Raw genomic sequence first — 16,630 nt, 5'->3', positions numbered from 1 at the left:
ATTAATGGAAGGTACTCCCATGTCAGTATATATATGTGTGTGTGTGTGTGTGTGTGTGTCAGATTTCAGCCTAAAAGCAACACACTACTCCACAATTTTTGTTTTGAATATGATAAATTATTTCTCTGCTAAATTGAACTTCTGTGAGAGTCTGCAATAAATAAATAAATTATATTATTGAAATAAGGTCAGAAATGCATAATGCTCAAAAAAAGAAAAGATTAATTTATTGGTTACTTCATACTATTCAATAATATTACAAAACTATAATTTTAGAACTTTACAATCCATTTTGGCAAGTGGGCTGTCACTATCACCATCAAATGTGGGCCATATATTCAGTGGTGAAGCTGCATGCTTTGCTACTAGGGGCGGAGAGAAGGCAGGGTGTGGCTGGTGCCCCCGGGGGGCGGGGTGTGCATCCCAGGGGCGTGGCACGCCTTCTGGGAGCGTGATGCGCTGCCTGTGGGGGCAAGGCGCCCGGCGCGCAGGAGGGTGGCAACGTGTGTCTGGGGTGGCACCCTACTGGATGGCACCCTACCGGAATAGTGGTGCCGGTGGCGGTCCGCTCCCTCCACCCTCCTGTTCCTCCGCCAGTGCATATACTAGGTACTAACATCCACAGGATAATCAGTATTATGGGGAAAAAAACCATTGTTTTTAAAGAAGAAGAAGAGTTTGGATTTGATATCCCGCCTTTCACTCCCTTTAAGGGGTCTCAAAGCGGCTCACATTCTCCTTTCCCTTCTTCCCCCACAACAAACACTCTGTGAGGTGAGTGGGGCTGAGAGACTTCAGAGAAGTGTGACTGGCCCAAGGTCACCCAGCAGCTGCATGTGGAGGAGCAGAGACGCGAACCCGGTTCCCCAGATTACGAGACTACCGCTCTTAACCACTACACCACACTGCTGTATTATTTACTGACAATGAAAGCTTTTGAGTGGAAGATTTTTCATTTAAGCTGTTATGGAGCAATTAAAGCCACATCTGCACCAAGCATTACTATATCACTTTAACAGTGGCTTCCCCCAAAGAATCCTGGGAACTGTAGTTTGTTAAGGGTGCCAAGAGCTATTGAGAGCCCCATATTCCCCTCACAGAGCTACACTTCCCCAGTTTCCTGTGAAGAGGGATTAGTTGTAGCTCTGAATAGGAGTTTCTTAACAATTCTCAGTGCCCTTAACAAACTATAGTTCCCAGAATTCTTAGGAGGAAACCGTGACTATTAAAAGTGACGCAATAGCACTGCAAATGTATGGTGTGAGAACCTCAGAGCGGCTTATAAAAGAGTCCCAGAAAATATTCCAGCCAGGCACTAGTCAACACAAGAGACTATTAATTGTTATTAGCAATACAGTGGTACCTCGGTTTAAGAACTTAATTCGTTCCAGAGGTCCGTTCTTAACCTGAAACTGTTCTTAACCTGAAGCACCACTTTAGATAATGGGGCCTCCCACTGCCGCCGCGCTGCCACAGCACGATTTCTGTTCTCATCCTGAAGCAAAGTTCTTAACCCAAGGTACTATTTCTGGGTTAGCAGAGTCTGTAACCTGAAGCATATGTAACCCGAGGTACCACTGTATCTGGAAAACTCAAGAATCACTTAATAAAGAGTTACAGTTTGAAGCTTTGAATTAGATACCAGTGGCAACTATGGAAAATATGCCTAATCTGTTTGGCTAAATGGATTCTTTAACTGCCCTTATGCCTGGAAGCCGAAGCCAGAAACCTCCACCCTAAAACCTCACCAGAACAATGAACCGAGTAGAGGAGTTGTGTAGGACTAGAACAACATGCACATATTCAAATGCCCTATCTAGATAAATCATTTTCTGATTTAATACAATGATTAACAAATTAAGCAAAAGTGACTCTTGCTTGACACAGAGAATAACAGGCTTGAGCAGTTTAAAAACACAGTTGACAAACACAGGTTTTCAGCAGCAAATATAGTTAGATTGGGGTTTAATGCTGCAGTCTAGTGGATATCTAGGTTAAAGAAAGTAAAGGGAACTGTGTAACGCAATGTTTTCCATGAGCTTAGGGCTGACTGGCCCTAGGTAACTCAGTGAGCTAATGGCTGACTGAAGATTTGAACTCAGGTCTCTCCAGTCCACTTTCATCGCACTACACCACAGAAGCTCTCCATTAGAGCAGGCACCACCATCTGCCTATTTTAGTTAGTTGTTTCTCTTCACCTTTCAATCCAGAAGGACCTTCAAGGCAGGACAGGGTGAGACAACCATCTCAGGTGACAGGATTGGCGGGGGCAGCAGATTCAGCCCCCACCAAATGCATCACCTGCTGCTGTCACTGTGGCAGCAACAGTTGCCACACAATCCTTGGAGGCCAGATCTGCTGCCTCCTGGCGGTCTCCACAATGCCACCTCTGCAGCAGCCTCATGGTGAATAGAAGGTGCTTCTGGTCTCCTCCCACCCTTGTTTCTGATGTACATCTTCCCTCATCCCTTCTCCCCTGGCAGTGTGTATGTGCGCATCTTGTGGATAGCCTCAGGTGCCAAAATGTCTTGGGCTGGCTCTGCTTCAAGGTAACTTACACAGAATAATAAAATCCAACTGGAGCTGCTTCCATCTCCTCTGACACGTAGCACAGCTCTGGGTGTCATACTCATGCCTCAACACTCGCTGCCGCCACCAATCCTCATTAGGCCGCTGCAGCTGTGCCGCGTCCGCTTTCATCCTACCTTATTCCTCAGACTGCTGGCAACTGGGTGATCAGTTGTCTGGCTACACACATTCCACTGGGAATGCAAGCTGCTTTTAAATAATTCTTGTTAAGACGGCCATCAGCTTCAAAGAGTCAAAATAAAAGAAATCACCATTCAATCCAGGGACCCACAAACACACTGCCTCCTGTGGATCTATCTGTGTTCCCCCCAAAAGTAATCACCAGGAGGGACAACAGGGTTATCTGGATTTCCTTCCCCTCCAGAATTTAGAGGAAGGTACAACAGAGTCCATATGTGACAGGTCCTGGACAAGACCAGTAGCTGGTGTCAGGAGATTTCCCTCTAATGTAAGAGCTTCTTTAGCTTCTGGAAGGAGTGATCTGTGAACAGAGAGCCCCTCACTAGACCTGAGAATGGTCAGATCTCACGTGAGAGACAGAAACAGGAGAAATTACAGTGGTACCTCAGATTAAGTACTCAATTCGTTCCGGAGGTCCGTACTTAACCTGAAACTGTTCTTAACCTGAAGCACCACTTTAGCTAATGGGGTCTCCTGCTGCTGCTGCGCCGCTGGAGCACGATTTCTGTTCTCGTCCTAAAGCAAAGTTCGTAACCTGAAGCACTATTTCTGGGTTAGCGGAGTCTGTAACCTGAAGCGTATGTAACCTGAAGCGTATTTAACCCGAGGTACCTCTGTAGTTTTAACACATGTGCTCTGAAACCCAACCTAGGCTGCATTCACACTGCAGTTTATTCAATTACCCTGAGGATTCCTTAATTGCTGCATCATATTATAGCTTTCATATGACGTAAAACCCACTTCTGTAAAACTAATGGGATATAGTGCATGTCTAGCACTCATTTCTGTGTTATTTGATCCCCTTAACCCAAAAAAATAAAGGGGGGCAAAATTTTGGGCAGTATGTCAGCGTAGTGTTCTTTCCTGCTGTTTTCAGGGGGGGAGGGGGACATGGGGGCAACAGAAGCAGGCGTGTGAAGAAGGTTGGGGGAATAGAAAACTGTCCAAGGTTGTTCATTGTTGCGTCACACCATGGCCATGGGTGTGAATGAAATTCAACATGTCAGGCCGGTATATTGGTTAAAAAGCCACAAATTCATAATACAACAGGTACTGCAGGGTGAAAGAATCATTAGAAAACAGGACAGAAGTGCTAGCATTATAATCAAGAAAACTAATGCAATCTTCTCCACCTCTGAATACCCCCTGTGCTCTTGCCCTCTGTCCCAATACCTCCCACCAGAATTTTTAAAAATATCTGTCATATGCCATGTTTGGCAAATTATTATGAAAGTAAATGCTAATGGTAACAAAATGCTCCAAAATTAAGTTCACAATGCTTCTATCATATTAGTGCTCAAAGGAATGACTCCATTGACATGAAGGTAGAAATCCTGCGACCAAGAAGAGTGGTAAAACCTGAAAAACTGCCGATACAGAGTTCACTGATATACAGTCCTTTGTAAACCTCAGGTATCTATGTAGCAGACCACCTGTGTTCATGGCTGTGTTTTTGCAAGGGGCATTGAAAAGCCACAGGCTACCAGCTTATCAATTTATAAGCATAAAATACAATAGATACAGTTTCCTTCTGCAACCATACCAGTAATCAATTTAAATTTTCCTTGACACTTGGCATGGAGCTCAGTTTAAAGAGGGAACATACAATTTATTTGTTTCAGTTTCCTAAATCTTCCCTATATCAAACATCCTAAATACTGATAATGTACATTTTTGGTATTCACTGTCACCAATAACCTTTAGTCTAAGTTCTTTCTCTGTAGCAGTGGTTATTCAATGAGCTGCGTTAATATTTAGTATTTTATACTATTTTTATCACACATTTTTTCTTTATGTGCTGAAATACTACATTAGAGCTTCCTAAACTGAACTATGGACTGGCTGCCAATTACATAATTTTTGGGCCCAATTCAAATGCTGGTTTTGATCTATAAAGCCTTCAATGGCTCAGAACCAAAATACATCAAGGACCATCTTTCCCCATATGAACCCGCGTCCTGTGATCATCTTCTGAGCTCCTTCTTCATGTGCCCCCTCCATGAGAGTTTCGGAGGTTGACAACACGAGAACAGGCCTTTTCTGGGGCGGATCCTTGCCTGTAGGATGCTCTCCCTAGGGAGGCTCGCCTGGCACCTTCGTTACAAAAACTTTCCCCTATAATCAGGCATTTGGCCTTTAACTATATGCGACCTTTTAGAAGAGGGTGGGGTGTTTCTAATGTATTTCTCTGCCCTCTTAGTTTAATGTATTTATGTGGGATTTATTGTTGGTTCCGTTGGTTGGTTGGTTGGTTGGTTGGTTGTAAGTTGCTTTGGGTTGCCCTGGGCAGGATAAAGTGACTAGCAAATTTAATAAATATATAGAAACAAAAATAACAACAATTGCCCAGCATCAAAATAAGCTTCCCTTTGTCCTTTCCTGTGTAGAATTCAAACTGTGAATATCCAGCTGAGAACATAAGAAGCCTCACCACATCAAGTCAGACCTTTGGTCCATCTAGACCAGAGCTTTCCAAACTTTTCATGTTGTTGACAAACTTTTTAGACATGCATCATTTCGTGACACAGTAATTCAGTTTTACTAGCAAACCAGAGGTAAACGTACCCCTTTCAGCCCTGGGAGGAGAGCGGGGAGCATTCGTGTGACACGCCAACACACTAATGTGTCACACAGTTTGGAAAGCTCTGGTGTAAAGAATCAGTCTCCCCTTCACTGCCAGCAGTCTCTGTTTTTCCTAATTAACTTTTGACACACTATCCCATTTCCTTTTCCCTCATGTGTTGAGTTTTCTCAGTTGTAAGCCTGCAGGCAGGGCCAAGTCTATTAATTTTTCATTTGGAATCTGGTACAGTGATAGACATAGTATAATCCACAGGGGATGATGTTGAATCTTTTTAAAAGACACCTAATCTAGGTTGGTTTTTCAATGGGCCCATGGGCAAGAGACAATAATTGCTTTCTCCCCAACCCTACACTCGCCCCAAAGGAAGAGCACCAAAACCCCTCCTTCGCGCTGCACTATAACAAAGCTACCACTTTAGAATTTTAACTCTGAAACCTTTCTCTCAATGCCTCCGTCATCCCTTGGCAGAAATGAAAAGTGGGACAACCGTCTTCAGAAACGGTTGTACTCAGAATTTGCTTCTGTAGAAATGAAAACAATGTCCAAAATACTCACAACTGATAATTATTGTGAAGACAGATGGAAGAAGGGACTGGTTTTTAAAAGTGGAGCTCACTCTGTATCAAACCTTCATAAAGTAGAGCACTAGGTAATCCCAGTGTTTATTAGCAACGACAATATGGAATATGTTTATTACATGTTTATTATAGAAAGAGAAATTCAAATAAGCATCAAATCAAACATAAACTATGAAGCTGTAACATGGAACTATTTTTATTTTTATTAAAATATTAAAGATTCAAGGCACAATCTAGATCTCCTCCCAGTGTCAACACAGGTAAAGAATGGGGACCTGGGAGCAAAAAGGTTAATGGTGGTGAAGAGAGGTTGGAAGGAAAAGGATTTCCAAGGACTTCCGGGTTAGCGCCTCCGGCAATGGCGGAGCTCCTCCGATCGGGGGGAACTTGCTCCGTGGAAAGCAGGGTCTGAACCGCCACGGCGAAGGCAGAGACCCTTGGAAATCACAGGCGGAAGAGCCTGTGAACTGGGGATTCAGCTGGCACGTTTTGCGCCCCCCCTACTCGCGGGGAGACCCAGTATCGGGAATTCGGAGCGATGTGGGGTGAGCAGCGCGGTGCTTTGAATCGACCGCTTCTTTCACGGAGTGAAGCCGCATTGCTGCTGCCAGAGAGCACTGACTTTTTCCTGTGGACAATTGGATTTTAAACAACAACCCGTGAGTAGAACGGAAAATTGGATTTCTAAATACTTTAATTTGGCATCGAACGGGGAAGGCTCAAAACAGGAAGTCCGCCTCCCCTTTTTGTAAATAGACTGAAGCAAAGTATTCGTAAGCTAAGGTTTTGGAAAGCTTCATGTAAAGGATCAAACTTCCATTGATTGAAACTATAAAACTCCCCTTGGAAGCAGGGGAAGAGGGGGGAAATTTTGACCAAGCGTGCCTGCAGGAGAGAGTGGAAAATTAAACTACCACGTCTCTGAACCTGGGAACGGGCCGCAAAAAGAAAAAAAAGGAAAAAGTCCATTGACAGTGAACAGGACATATTTGACAGCTAGCTACAAGAGAAAGATACTGCTTCCATTGTCCGCTTCTGCGTTTTAAAAGAAGAAAAAGTAACTGAAAATTGATACTATTTTTCACCTTTGGAACTGTGTTGGAAAGGACTGAGTTTTTGAAACTGTTACAAGAGTGGAGTGGAGTCATCCAGTTGTAAGATAAGGACTGTGAGAAACCAGAATTTGACCTTGAACATCCCAAGAATGTCGGTTAGGGAAGATTTAGTGTCTGTACTCTATAAGACAAATTATTTGCTGGAAAAGCTTCATAAACAGATAGATGCTATGGCCACTAATGTTGTCATCTTGGGATCAAAAGTGGGTATCAACACAGAAGTTGCACAGGAATTTATCATGACTGAACAAATCGTTGAGAAGGAGAAGGAGAAAGTTGCTGTGGTCGAGCCTAGAGTAATACAGGGGGGAGCTTGACCTTGCAGATGCAAACTGAGGATTACAAATTGAGGCCCTTTATGACTGAAACTAGAAAAAGCCAGATTTTGAAGATTGGAGCCTGGCCTGGTCTGGAAAAGGAAAGTTGGAGAGATTCCCTAATGCAGGGATCAATTGACTTTTGGGATATGGAGCTGGGTCAGGAGGAGATTGGAGCTTTTGGGACATTTGGATTTGGATGATTTTTGAAACAAGATTTGGAACGCTTTATGGATCCTAGCTTTAACTATGGAAATCTGGCTGCCCTGTTAAGAAGGAATAAAGGCATTGTTGGGATAGAGCTCCCCCGAGATCTGCTTTTTAGCACTAAAGATTATGAAGAAGACCGTCAGAAGGGACGTGAAGGAGAGTTAAGAGCCTCGGATATAAGATCTCCAGGTTGATGGACTTTTTGGAGTTGACAGAAGGGACGGCAGAGGCTGAGACCAGGGAGAGGAGACGGTGGAAGAAGATTGGGAATTTAAAGTTTATATTTGGAAATTTTGTAAAATTTAATGAGGGAGAGAAAAATTGTGGATTGAAATTCTTATGACCCTAGTGGAAATGTTTTAAGAGTTTAAGCTCAAATAGATATATTAATTTTAAGGAGAAAAAGAGGGAAAGGATTTGCTGGAATATTTAATTGAATTAGAATACAAAAAAGGGAGGTGGGAGGAGGTCAAGGAAACAAGCAAATGAAAGATATACTATGTGAAGGTTTGATGTGTTTTTTGCTTTTGTTTTTCTTTTTTCTTTGACCTTTTTTTGTTTCTCTTTTTTTCTTATTTGTATGGTATTTTTTTTTAATGTGATACATTGTTTTGTTTTTTGTTTAATTTGGTGTTTTTCTGTTTTATTTGTAACCTTCAAAACCTTAATAAATATTATTTAAAAAAAAGAAAAGAAAAGGATTTCCAGCACAGGAAAATCCTTTCTCTTCCTTGGCCACAGATGTAAGATTTTCAGAAATGCTGAAGGCACAAAAAATGGAAATGTTGGAAGAGACTGAAACATAAGAAACAAATACAGTGGTACCTCGGGTTAAGTACTTAATTTGTTCCAGAGGTCCGTTCTTAACCTGAAACTGTTCTTAACCTGAAGCACCACTTTAGCTAATGGGGCCTCCCGCTGCCGCCGCGCCACCGAAGCACGATTTCTGTTCTCATCCTGAAGCAAAGTTCTTAACCTGAAGCACTATTTCTGGGTTAGCAGAGTCTGTAACCTGAAGCGTCTGTAACCTGAAGCGTATTTAACCTGAGGTACCACTGTAACTGCATATGAGATGCAAACTTACTTTACGGCATTAAGAACATAAACAACATTGTGTATAACTTTGCACATAAAAGCATACTATATGATAGACTAAAGGAGTAAAATGGTCTTCATTTTATTGAAACGATAACAGCACCTACTAGGCAGAGCTGCTACATCCAACGGCTCCTATCTTAGTTTTTACCAGTTGTGAAAATGGGATGAGGGGGGGGGTACAGAATAAAAGTTGAAAACAGAAACTATCAGCAATGTAATAAACAAAAGGAAATGTCTATTATGTGGATTTAAAAATGGTCTCCTCTCTTTACCATCGGCATTTTCTGGAAAAAGAAGAAAACGTTCAGAAACCTTAACACCTCTTTTTAGTCTAACAACGGGATTGTTAAACAACAATCCCTGTTGCAAACTGCTTCCTGATCTTTGAAACGAAGGGGGGCACACCCAGTATCAGCCTCTAGTTTAACAGATCACAGAATTAAAGAATACATGTGTCACCTGCAACAAAACGTTGCAGTGTGAAGTGCTTCTGTTCAGGGTTCCAGGCACTTCATTCTATTTCCTCTTCCATTTCCCCTTCCTAAGCAGTCAGTCCTCGTTCCATGGCAACAAAGCATGCTCACTAGACTGGGCATTTGGGGGGGGTATCCCCCTAAGAATTACTTAACATATATATTGTTATGAGTTTGTGGAGGGGGCCTCATTCCCCTAAATTCCTATGTGCCAACTCCTCCCCACAGCTCCTGGATTTAGTAAAAGTTAGAATTAATCAAGGTTTGATTAAACTTTGCCAGACAGGGAAACCCTCTGGATTTAGTTATGCCAGGGGTCAGCAAGGTTTACCTGCCATGGGCCGGATCACTCCCACGGAGATTGCCCGTGGCCAAGACTGGTGCAGCGTGATGCTGGAAATCGCGTCTGCACATGTCTGTGGCGCCGGAAATCGCTTCTGCACATACCCAGACACCAAAAATCATGCCTGCACAGAAGCAATTTTCAGTGTCTGGACATGCGCAGATGCGATTTCCGGTATCTGCGCAGGCGGCTCATGGGCCGGTAAAACAGTCTTTGTGGGCTGCACCTGGCCCATGGGCCACACGTTGCCGACCGCTGAGTTATGCTAAAGAGTCACGGTGCTCAGGTAGAGCTGGCTGGCTAGGCCATTAGCAGGGGACAAAAGCCAGGGGTGGCCGTCCAGGAAACCACGGGAGAGCATAGGGGAGTGGCTGGGTGCTGGTGGAAAGAGGAAAATGCAAGGTTTAGGGCTTCAGCTTTGAATGCCGTAGGCTTGGGGAGGTCCTTGGAGTTGGTTGGCAGAGAAAATGAGAAGATGGGACAGAAGTCCAAGTGAGCTGGGCAGGACTAGCTGGAACAAAGAGACACAGAGGATGGCTTTTTGCTGTCCTTTGAATGCAATGCTACCCTGAAGGGGGAAGCCAGACCCCCATAGGATGTGAATAATCTGCAATCCCTCCATCTAGGTTCATGTTGTATAGATGTGTAAATAAACCAAGTATCATTTAAAAAACCACCATAGTCTCTACTGTGCCTCATTTTGGAACCCCCTCCCTGCAGAAGCCAGACTGGCTCCTTCCTTGTCTGGCAGGTGAAGATTCCCACAAGAGGAGGTGGACTCTCCTTCCTTGGAGGTTTGTTTTGAAGCAGAGGTTGGATGGCTGTCTGTCGTGGAAGCTTTAGCCTAGATGCTTGCATTGTGGGGGATTGGACGAGATGACACTTGGACACCTTCCAGCTCTAAGATTCTATGGTTCTATTCATTTTTTGATCTTAGGGTTTTTTTTGGGGGGGGGGGACAAGATCATGGCCACTGGGCCCATCACCTCCTGGCAAATAGAAGGGCAAGAAATGGAGGCAGTGAGAGATTTTACTTTCTTGGGCTCCATGGTCACTGCAGATGGTGACAGCAGTCACAAAATTAAAATATGCCTGCTTCTTGGGAGAAAAGCAATGACAAACCTAGACAGCATCTTAAAAAGCAGAGACATCCCCTTGCCAACAAAGGTCCGTATAGTTAAAGCTATAGTTTTCCCAGTAGTGATGTATGGAAGTGAGAGCTGGACCATAAAGAAGGCTGATCGCCTTAGAATTGATGCTTTTGAATTATGGTGCTGGAGGAGACTGCTGAGAGTCCCATGGACTGCAACAAGATCAAACCTCTCCATTCTTAAGGAAATCAGCCCTGAGTGCTCACTGGAAGGACAGATCCTGAAGCTGAGGCTCCAATACTTTGGCCACCTCATGAGAAGAGAAGACTCCCTGGACAAGACCCTGATGTTGGGAAAGATGGAGGGCAGAAGGAGAAGGGGACGACAGAGGACGAGATGGTTGGACAGTGATCTCGAAGCTACCAGCATGAGTTTGACTAAACTGTGGGAGGCAGTGGAAGACAGGAGTGCCTGGCGTGCTCTGGTCCATGGGGTCACAAAGAATTGGACACAACTAAACGACTAAACAACAACAACATTTCATTTTAGATTTCTATTTTGTATTTTAAACTATATGATTCTGTCATTCTAAGCAGCACCTGGAGTTCATGCTTGGCAATGTCCCAGTCTGCCATCGGTGCTGCCTTTGGTGTGATCTTGCCTAAAATCGGTGCTGGTGGTTCTGCCACTTCTCTGCCATCAGCAAATTCTGCGGTTTCACAGCATATTGCCAGCAAGCACTAACAGGAGTGGAAAGGTTAATGCATGTGTGCCTATGTGTCAGATAAATATTTTATTGCACCACCACTTCTATCCCTTTGAATCTTCCATCACACAAAGACGAAGCAGAAACTGAAGGTAATGAACAAGCTGCTGGCACAGATGTATAACATCATTTCAGCTCCTTAAATTGCTTGTAAGACTGGATACCACCAAAGGATATTCCCAGAGCATTTTTGTAAGCTGGCTACATTGGGGTGGGGGTGGCTCACAACAAAATGTCTGAATTTTGAAAATAAAAGAAAAAACACAACCTGGGATTTTAGGAAAAGGAGGCAAGGATAATCCTTGAGGATGCATCTGTTGTTTTCCCAAGGAATGCCCTAGGACAGTGCCCAATTTACGTATAAGTTAAACGTATATAGCTTAGGGCCCCACTCTCTTGGGGGTCCAAAAAAAATTTAAAGGGAAAAACATAAAAAACATAAAAATAAATAAAACCTACATACAGCAACAGGCTTTAGATACCTATTAGGTCGATAAATTACCATATAGCATATATTCAACACAAAAAACAGCGACAATTTGTTGTTGACAAAGGACGGCTGGACATATAAAGGGCCCCATCACCTTCAGGAGCTTAGGGCCTCATCAAACCCAAATCCGGCCCTGCACAAGGATATATGAGAAACACCTGGTATAATCCTGCTTAGGGTCCAACTACTTGTGACAGTAAATGTTGAATTTCCCCAATCACAAATAAAGCAGGAAGAGGGGGTGTAATTTGAAGTACAACAGGGGCATGTGTGGTAGGCATGGTGATTCTTCATCTTCACCTACACAGCCCTAGCCCTGTGATTGGGTTAAGTCTGCATTTAAAGACACTAGCTTGTCCTTAGTGTTCTTCCATATGTTCAGATAATGCCAAAGAAAAATCCAGCAATTCCATGATTTGTCCTTATTGTCTGTAAGCAGACATCATTCTGTGAGAGGGCAAATGGCTTGTTGGCTGCATGACCTAGGTAGTACAAAGACTTTATTTATTTGTTCACAACAACTATGCTTTAACTGATGTGTGATTATCAGTGTGCAGATCTGCGAAGGAAATACATGGTTTACAAAACGGGAAAATTAATTTAGTTAAAAACCATCATTTCCTTGGTGATTTAAAAATCAGTATCTCCTGAACAGTATGGAAAGGAAGAGGCACAAACAAAAGGCAAGCATGAGGCAATGGTTCAAACATATTCTTAGTCTCCAAGAACCACCAATCCCCCATGTGGGCATACGAGGATTCTTCAAGTAAGTCCTTGCTCATAAATACAAGGAAGACAAAGGAGCTTGTGGTGGACTTCAGGAGACAGAAGAGCAATGTCCAGCCACTTTTGATTGATGGGGTCTGTGTGGAGAGGGTAACAACGTTCAGATTTTTGGGTATTGAATTACAAGAGAATCTGTCCTGGAGTGCCAACACAAGGGGGCTTGTGAAGAAGGCGCAGCAGAGACTGTACTTTTTGAGAATCCTAAGGAAAAACCGTCTTCCGCAGAAACTGCTGCTTGCCTTCTATCACTGTGCCATTGAGAGCGTGCTCACTTATAGCTTATGTGTGTGGTACGGAAGCTGTACTACCCAGGACAGGATGGGGTTGTGCAGAATTGTGAAGGCAGCAGAGAGCATTGTTGGCTGCCCACTCTCCACCTTAGAGCAGATTTATGCCACAAGGTGCCATAGGAAGGCAATGGACATAGTAAAAGATCCATCACATCCTGGTCACTGTCTCTTCGAGCTCCTGCCGTCGGAGATACAGGACGATGAAGACAAGAACGAGCCGTCTCAAGAACAGCTTCTTCTCCAGAGCGATCTCGGCCCTGAATGGGAAACCTGGACTTTGAAAGTCATCTAATCTTCCTTGCTGTATTATACTGTATTGTTTTAATTAGTGCTTTTATAGTTGTTCTGATTTTGAGTGGAGTGCCCTACCTGGGTGGATGGAGCAGCCAAGTAATTTCGTTGTCCCCGAGAGGGGGCAATGACAATAAAGTTGTTGTTGTTGTTATTATTATTATTATTAAGAATCCCTCATTGAGAGCGCAGTCCCCAAATGCAATGCTAGTGCTGTTCAGAAAAGAGCATCGTGTGTGTATGACCTCCCTTTCACTGCTTTCTGTCCACACCAGCAGAAAACTGGTTAAGGAGATCTGATGCTCCAATCACTTCTGAATTTATATCTTCTATGGTGGAAGATTATGAAAAGGGGTGGCACCAAACAGTCAAGTAGAATAGGGCTGGGCGATATATCGATACATCACGATGTCTGAAATAAGGATAGAACCATGTAGAGATGAATGAATACACTTAATAGATCCAAATGGACAATGTTGGCCTTGGTTTCAAGATCTACAAATGTTCTTCTTTCCAATAGTTATAGAATTGCAATTGACCTACCTCAAAGCACTTGGGATTGCTATGTTTCCTTGAGCCCCACCACTAGACCATCCCTTTAGAAATACGTTGCCACTCAGTTGGACATAGAAAGGGAGAGGAAATACAGTTTTAAGGAGTATCTTAAGTGAGTTTTCTACCATCATCAAATCCTCAACCTCCACAGAAATGAGTTGTCCTCCAGAATTGCCAGAGAGGCTGTGGGTTAGCTAATAATACTATCATATAATCACTGGGAAACTCAATGCGTTCTCCCACCACCAAGAACATGTGGAAACCTTGAAACTTGCAAGCGCTCTGCTCCACCATTCTCCTTCCGTATGCACTGAGATGTGTTGACCACAGTCCTCCAATCAACTATCAGAAACATCCAGAACCCTTTGAGAAGTCACAGGACTCAGTGGGAACCACAGGAGGTGGTGAGGGGGCCACAGCATTTGCATACATAAACTATTTATTAGATTTGTAGTACATTAAGTATTCTTGCTACCTCAGAGTGTAAGAAACGGTTTTCAAAAAGGCAATGGATGCTGTATTTCTAAGGATGCATGTAAGTGCACATGTGTGTCAGAGCTAGCCATAGCATTAGGTAGAGAGGTGCATCCACCTTGGGCAGGTGGCTTTGGCTGTCACAAAAAGACAGCAAACTATTGTCATTTTTACAGCCAGGGAAGAAAAAAACAGGGGTTTTCATGGGATGGGATTTCCTACTCAGGTACAAAAATAACTTTGTGACTAAGCACCTTTTCTTGGCTGGAAGCAGAGCTTCACTTTTGCGAATACAGAACAAAAAATGATACCCCTTTGCCCCACCCCCAACAAACCAAGTCAAGGTAACCCAAATTATTTTGGCACATGAGGCAGAAAATCATACAAGTGCTTCTCCCTGGGAACAAAAATGCAATAAGGAATTAAACAACTGGCAATTTGCAGCCTTTTCATGAAACCCCAAATCAGCTGGTCTCGGTTGGGAGAAGGAGCCATTTGCCGCTATGCCAAAGGAAGCAAATTGTCTGGGGTGTGTTTTAATTTAAATATCCACCATCCAGCTTACACGGGGATTACAAGCCCAAGTAATTCAGATGTGATCCAGCAATGTGTTCTCCAGACCATTCACTGGGCCCAAGAGGGGCCCCCGCACATCTACCACTCAAGCATCTTGCAGCTGCACTGGTGCTCACAACGTCAACTTCACTCGCTCCCAATAACCACAGAGAAACACTAGCTTCCCTCAGAGACCCAGTGGCCTCCCTGCCCAGGGCAACTTTGTGTGCGACCAGCAAGACACTTTTCCCATGTGTGTGACAACGTGGTCCTATGCCTCTGAAACAACTCCCAAGGCACCGGGGAAAGGAAATGGCATTCTTAAGAAGATGTAGAGGACAGGTGTTGTGGCAAGCATTAAGCTCTTTGGCGGATCATGCATCATTTTTCTATGACCATGTGGAAGGCTCACCAGTAATCTAATCACCAGTAATCTAATTTCTATACTGCCTTATATTGTTAAGGAAAAAACCTCAATGTAGCTTACAGCCTACATTAAAACACCAATTAAAACAATCCAAAATAAAGCAATACCAAAGAAAGTCAGATATAAAGTATACATAAAAATTAACAGGAAACTAAAATATTATACATTTCAAAATAAGACATTGCAAAGGAGGTCTGCCACAGAATGTGCATTGAATGCAGCAAAGTTAACAAAAAAAAATCTGAAAAACGGTAAAACACGATTAAATTAATTGCCAGGGGCATTCAGACAGACAATACATTTCCATGAGAGGCGAGTTTGACAGCACCAAAATACTGAGTGGGAGAAGAGAGCGGGGGCGTCTCCCATTGTTTCGCCGCAACCTATTCTGGGTCTCCCGGTGTTTCCAGCCGGCGCCGCGCAGGATCCCCAGGAATCCCCGTCCAATCCCGAAGCCAAGGCGCGCGCGCCTCGCGAACCAGGCGTGGGAAGGCGAGAGGCGGCGCGGAGCCGCGGAGGTGAAGCCCTTTCCGCCCCGCCAGAGGGATGAAGGGGGCTCCTGCTCCTCGCTCGCTCAGCTGGCGGCGGCGGCGGCGGCGGCGGGGGGGGAGTCTCGGAAGAAGTCTGAGTCGGCAACCCGTCGCCCTCGGGCTAACTCTTCCGCTCCCAGAGCCGGGCACCGAGACATGCCCGGGAGGTGCGTGCCCCGGGGTCGGGTTCCCCTGCCGCCTCCCCAGTCTGACCCGTGACTACACCCCCCCCCCCATTCTTTTCTTTTGCAGGGCGAGGGAGCCGCCCGCCCGCCCGGCCGGGGGAGCCGCACTTACGCTGCTGTTCTCGCCCGTCCAGTGCACCATCGCCTGGTTGTGCGCCGCGTCGCCTCTCAGCACGAAGGAGGTGGTGAGCAGCGAGGCCGCCTCCGGAGCTCCCCGCAGGCCGCCCGCCTCGTCCCGCGGGCTGCCGCGTCTCTGGCGCCCCCCGCTCCGCTCCGGCGGGCGCGCCGCCCAGGAGGCGCCCAGCGCGAGCAGCAGCAGCAGCAGGCGGAGCGGGGCTGCCCGGCCGGACGCTCCTCCGCGCGCCGCCGCCGCTGCTGGCGCCATGCTCGGCCTCCGCTGCGCCGCCGCCGCCGCCGGGCAGGGATGCGAGTCTGGCAGGCGAGGCGAGGCGGGCGCGGAGGCGGAGGACGGCAGGGAGCGAGGCGAGATGGAGGCGGGAGCGCGGCGCGGACGCGCGGCGTGGGAAACAACGTGCCAGCAGGGCTTCCACGCCCAGGCCAGGCGCAGCGCCGCCCTCTGCCGGCCGGCCCGCCCGCCCGCCCCCCGCCGAGACCCGGAGCCCAGCCGCCCGCCTTCCCCGACGGCTGCTGCCAAGTGGACGGGAGCCCCGCGACCGGCGCCTCCTCAGCCTCTGCTTGCCGC

General features: G+C 45.5%; 1 protein-coding gene and 1 long non-coding RNA gene across 2 annotated transcripts in view; one reads left to right on the top strand and one right to left on the bottom strand.

Moving 5' to 3' along the window:
* Positions 1-16,153, bottom strand: part of SORCS2 (sortilin related VPS10 domain containing receptor 2) — a 135,740-nt gene extending 119,587 nt beyond the window's left edge. Inside the window, exon 1 of the mRNA XM_081872638.1 lies at positions 16,040-16,153. Coding sequence (XP_081728764.1) covers positions 16,040-16,069 — 30 coding nt within the window. The 5' untranslated portion in view covers positions 16,070-16,153. The remainder of the gene's footprint in view (positions 1-16,039) is intronic.
* Positions 1-16,630, top strand: part of LOC309347998 — an 83,649-nt gene that overhangs the window by 43,745 nt on the left and 23,274 nt on the right. The gene's annotated exons all lie outside the window — the stretch shown is intronic.

The sequence above is a fragment of the Podarcis erhardii genome, assembly GCF_964252035.2.
Source record: "Podarcis erhardii genome assembly, chromosome: 8".
In the NCBI taxonomy this organism is placed as follows: domain Eukaryota; kingdom Metazoa; phylum Chordata; class Lepidosauria; order Squamata; family Lacertidae; genus Podarcis; species Podarcis erhardii.
This window is presented reverse-complemented; position numbering and strand designations above follow the sequence as displayed.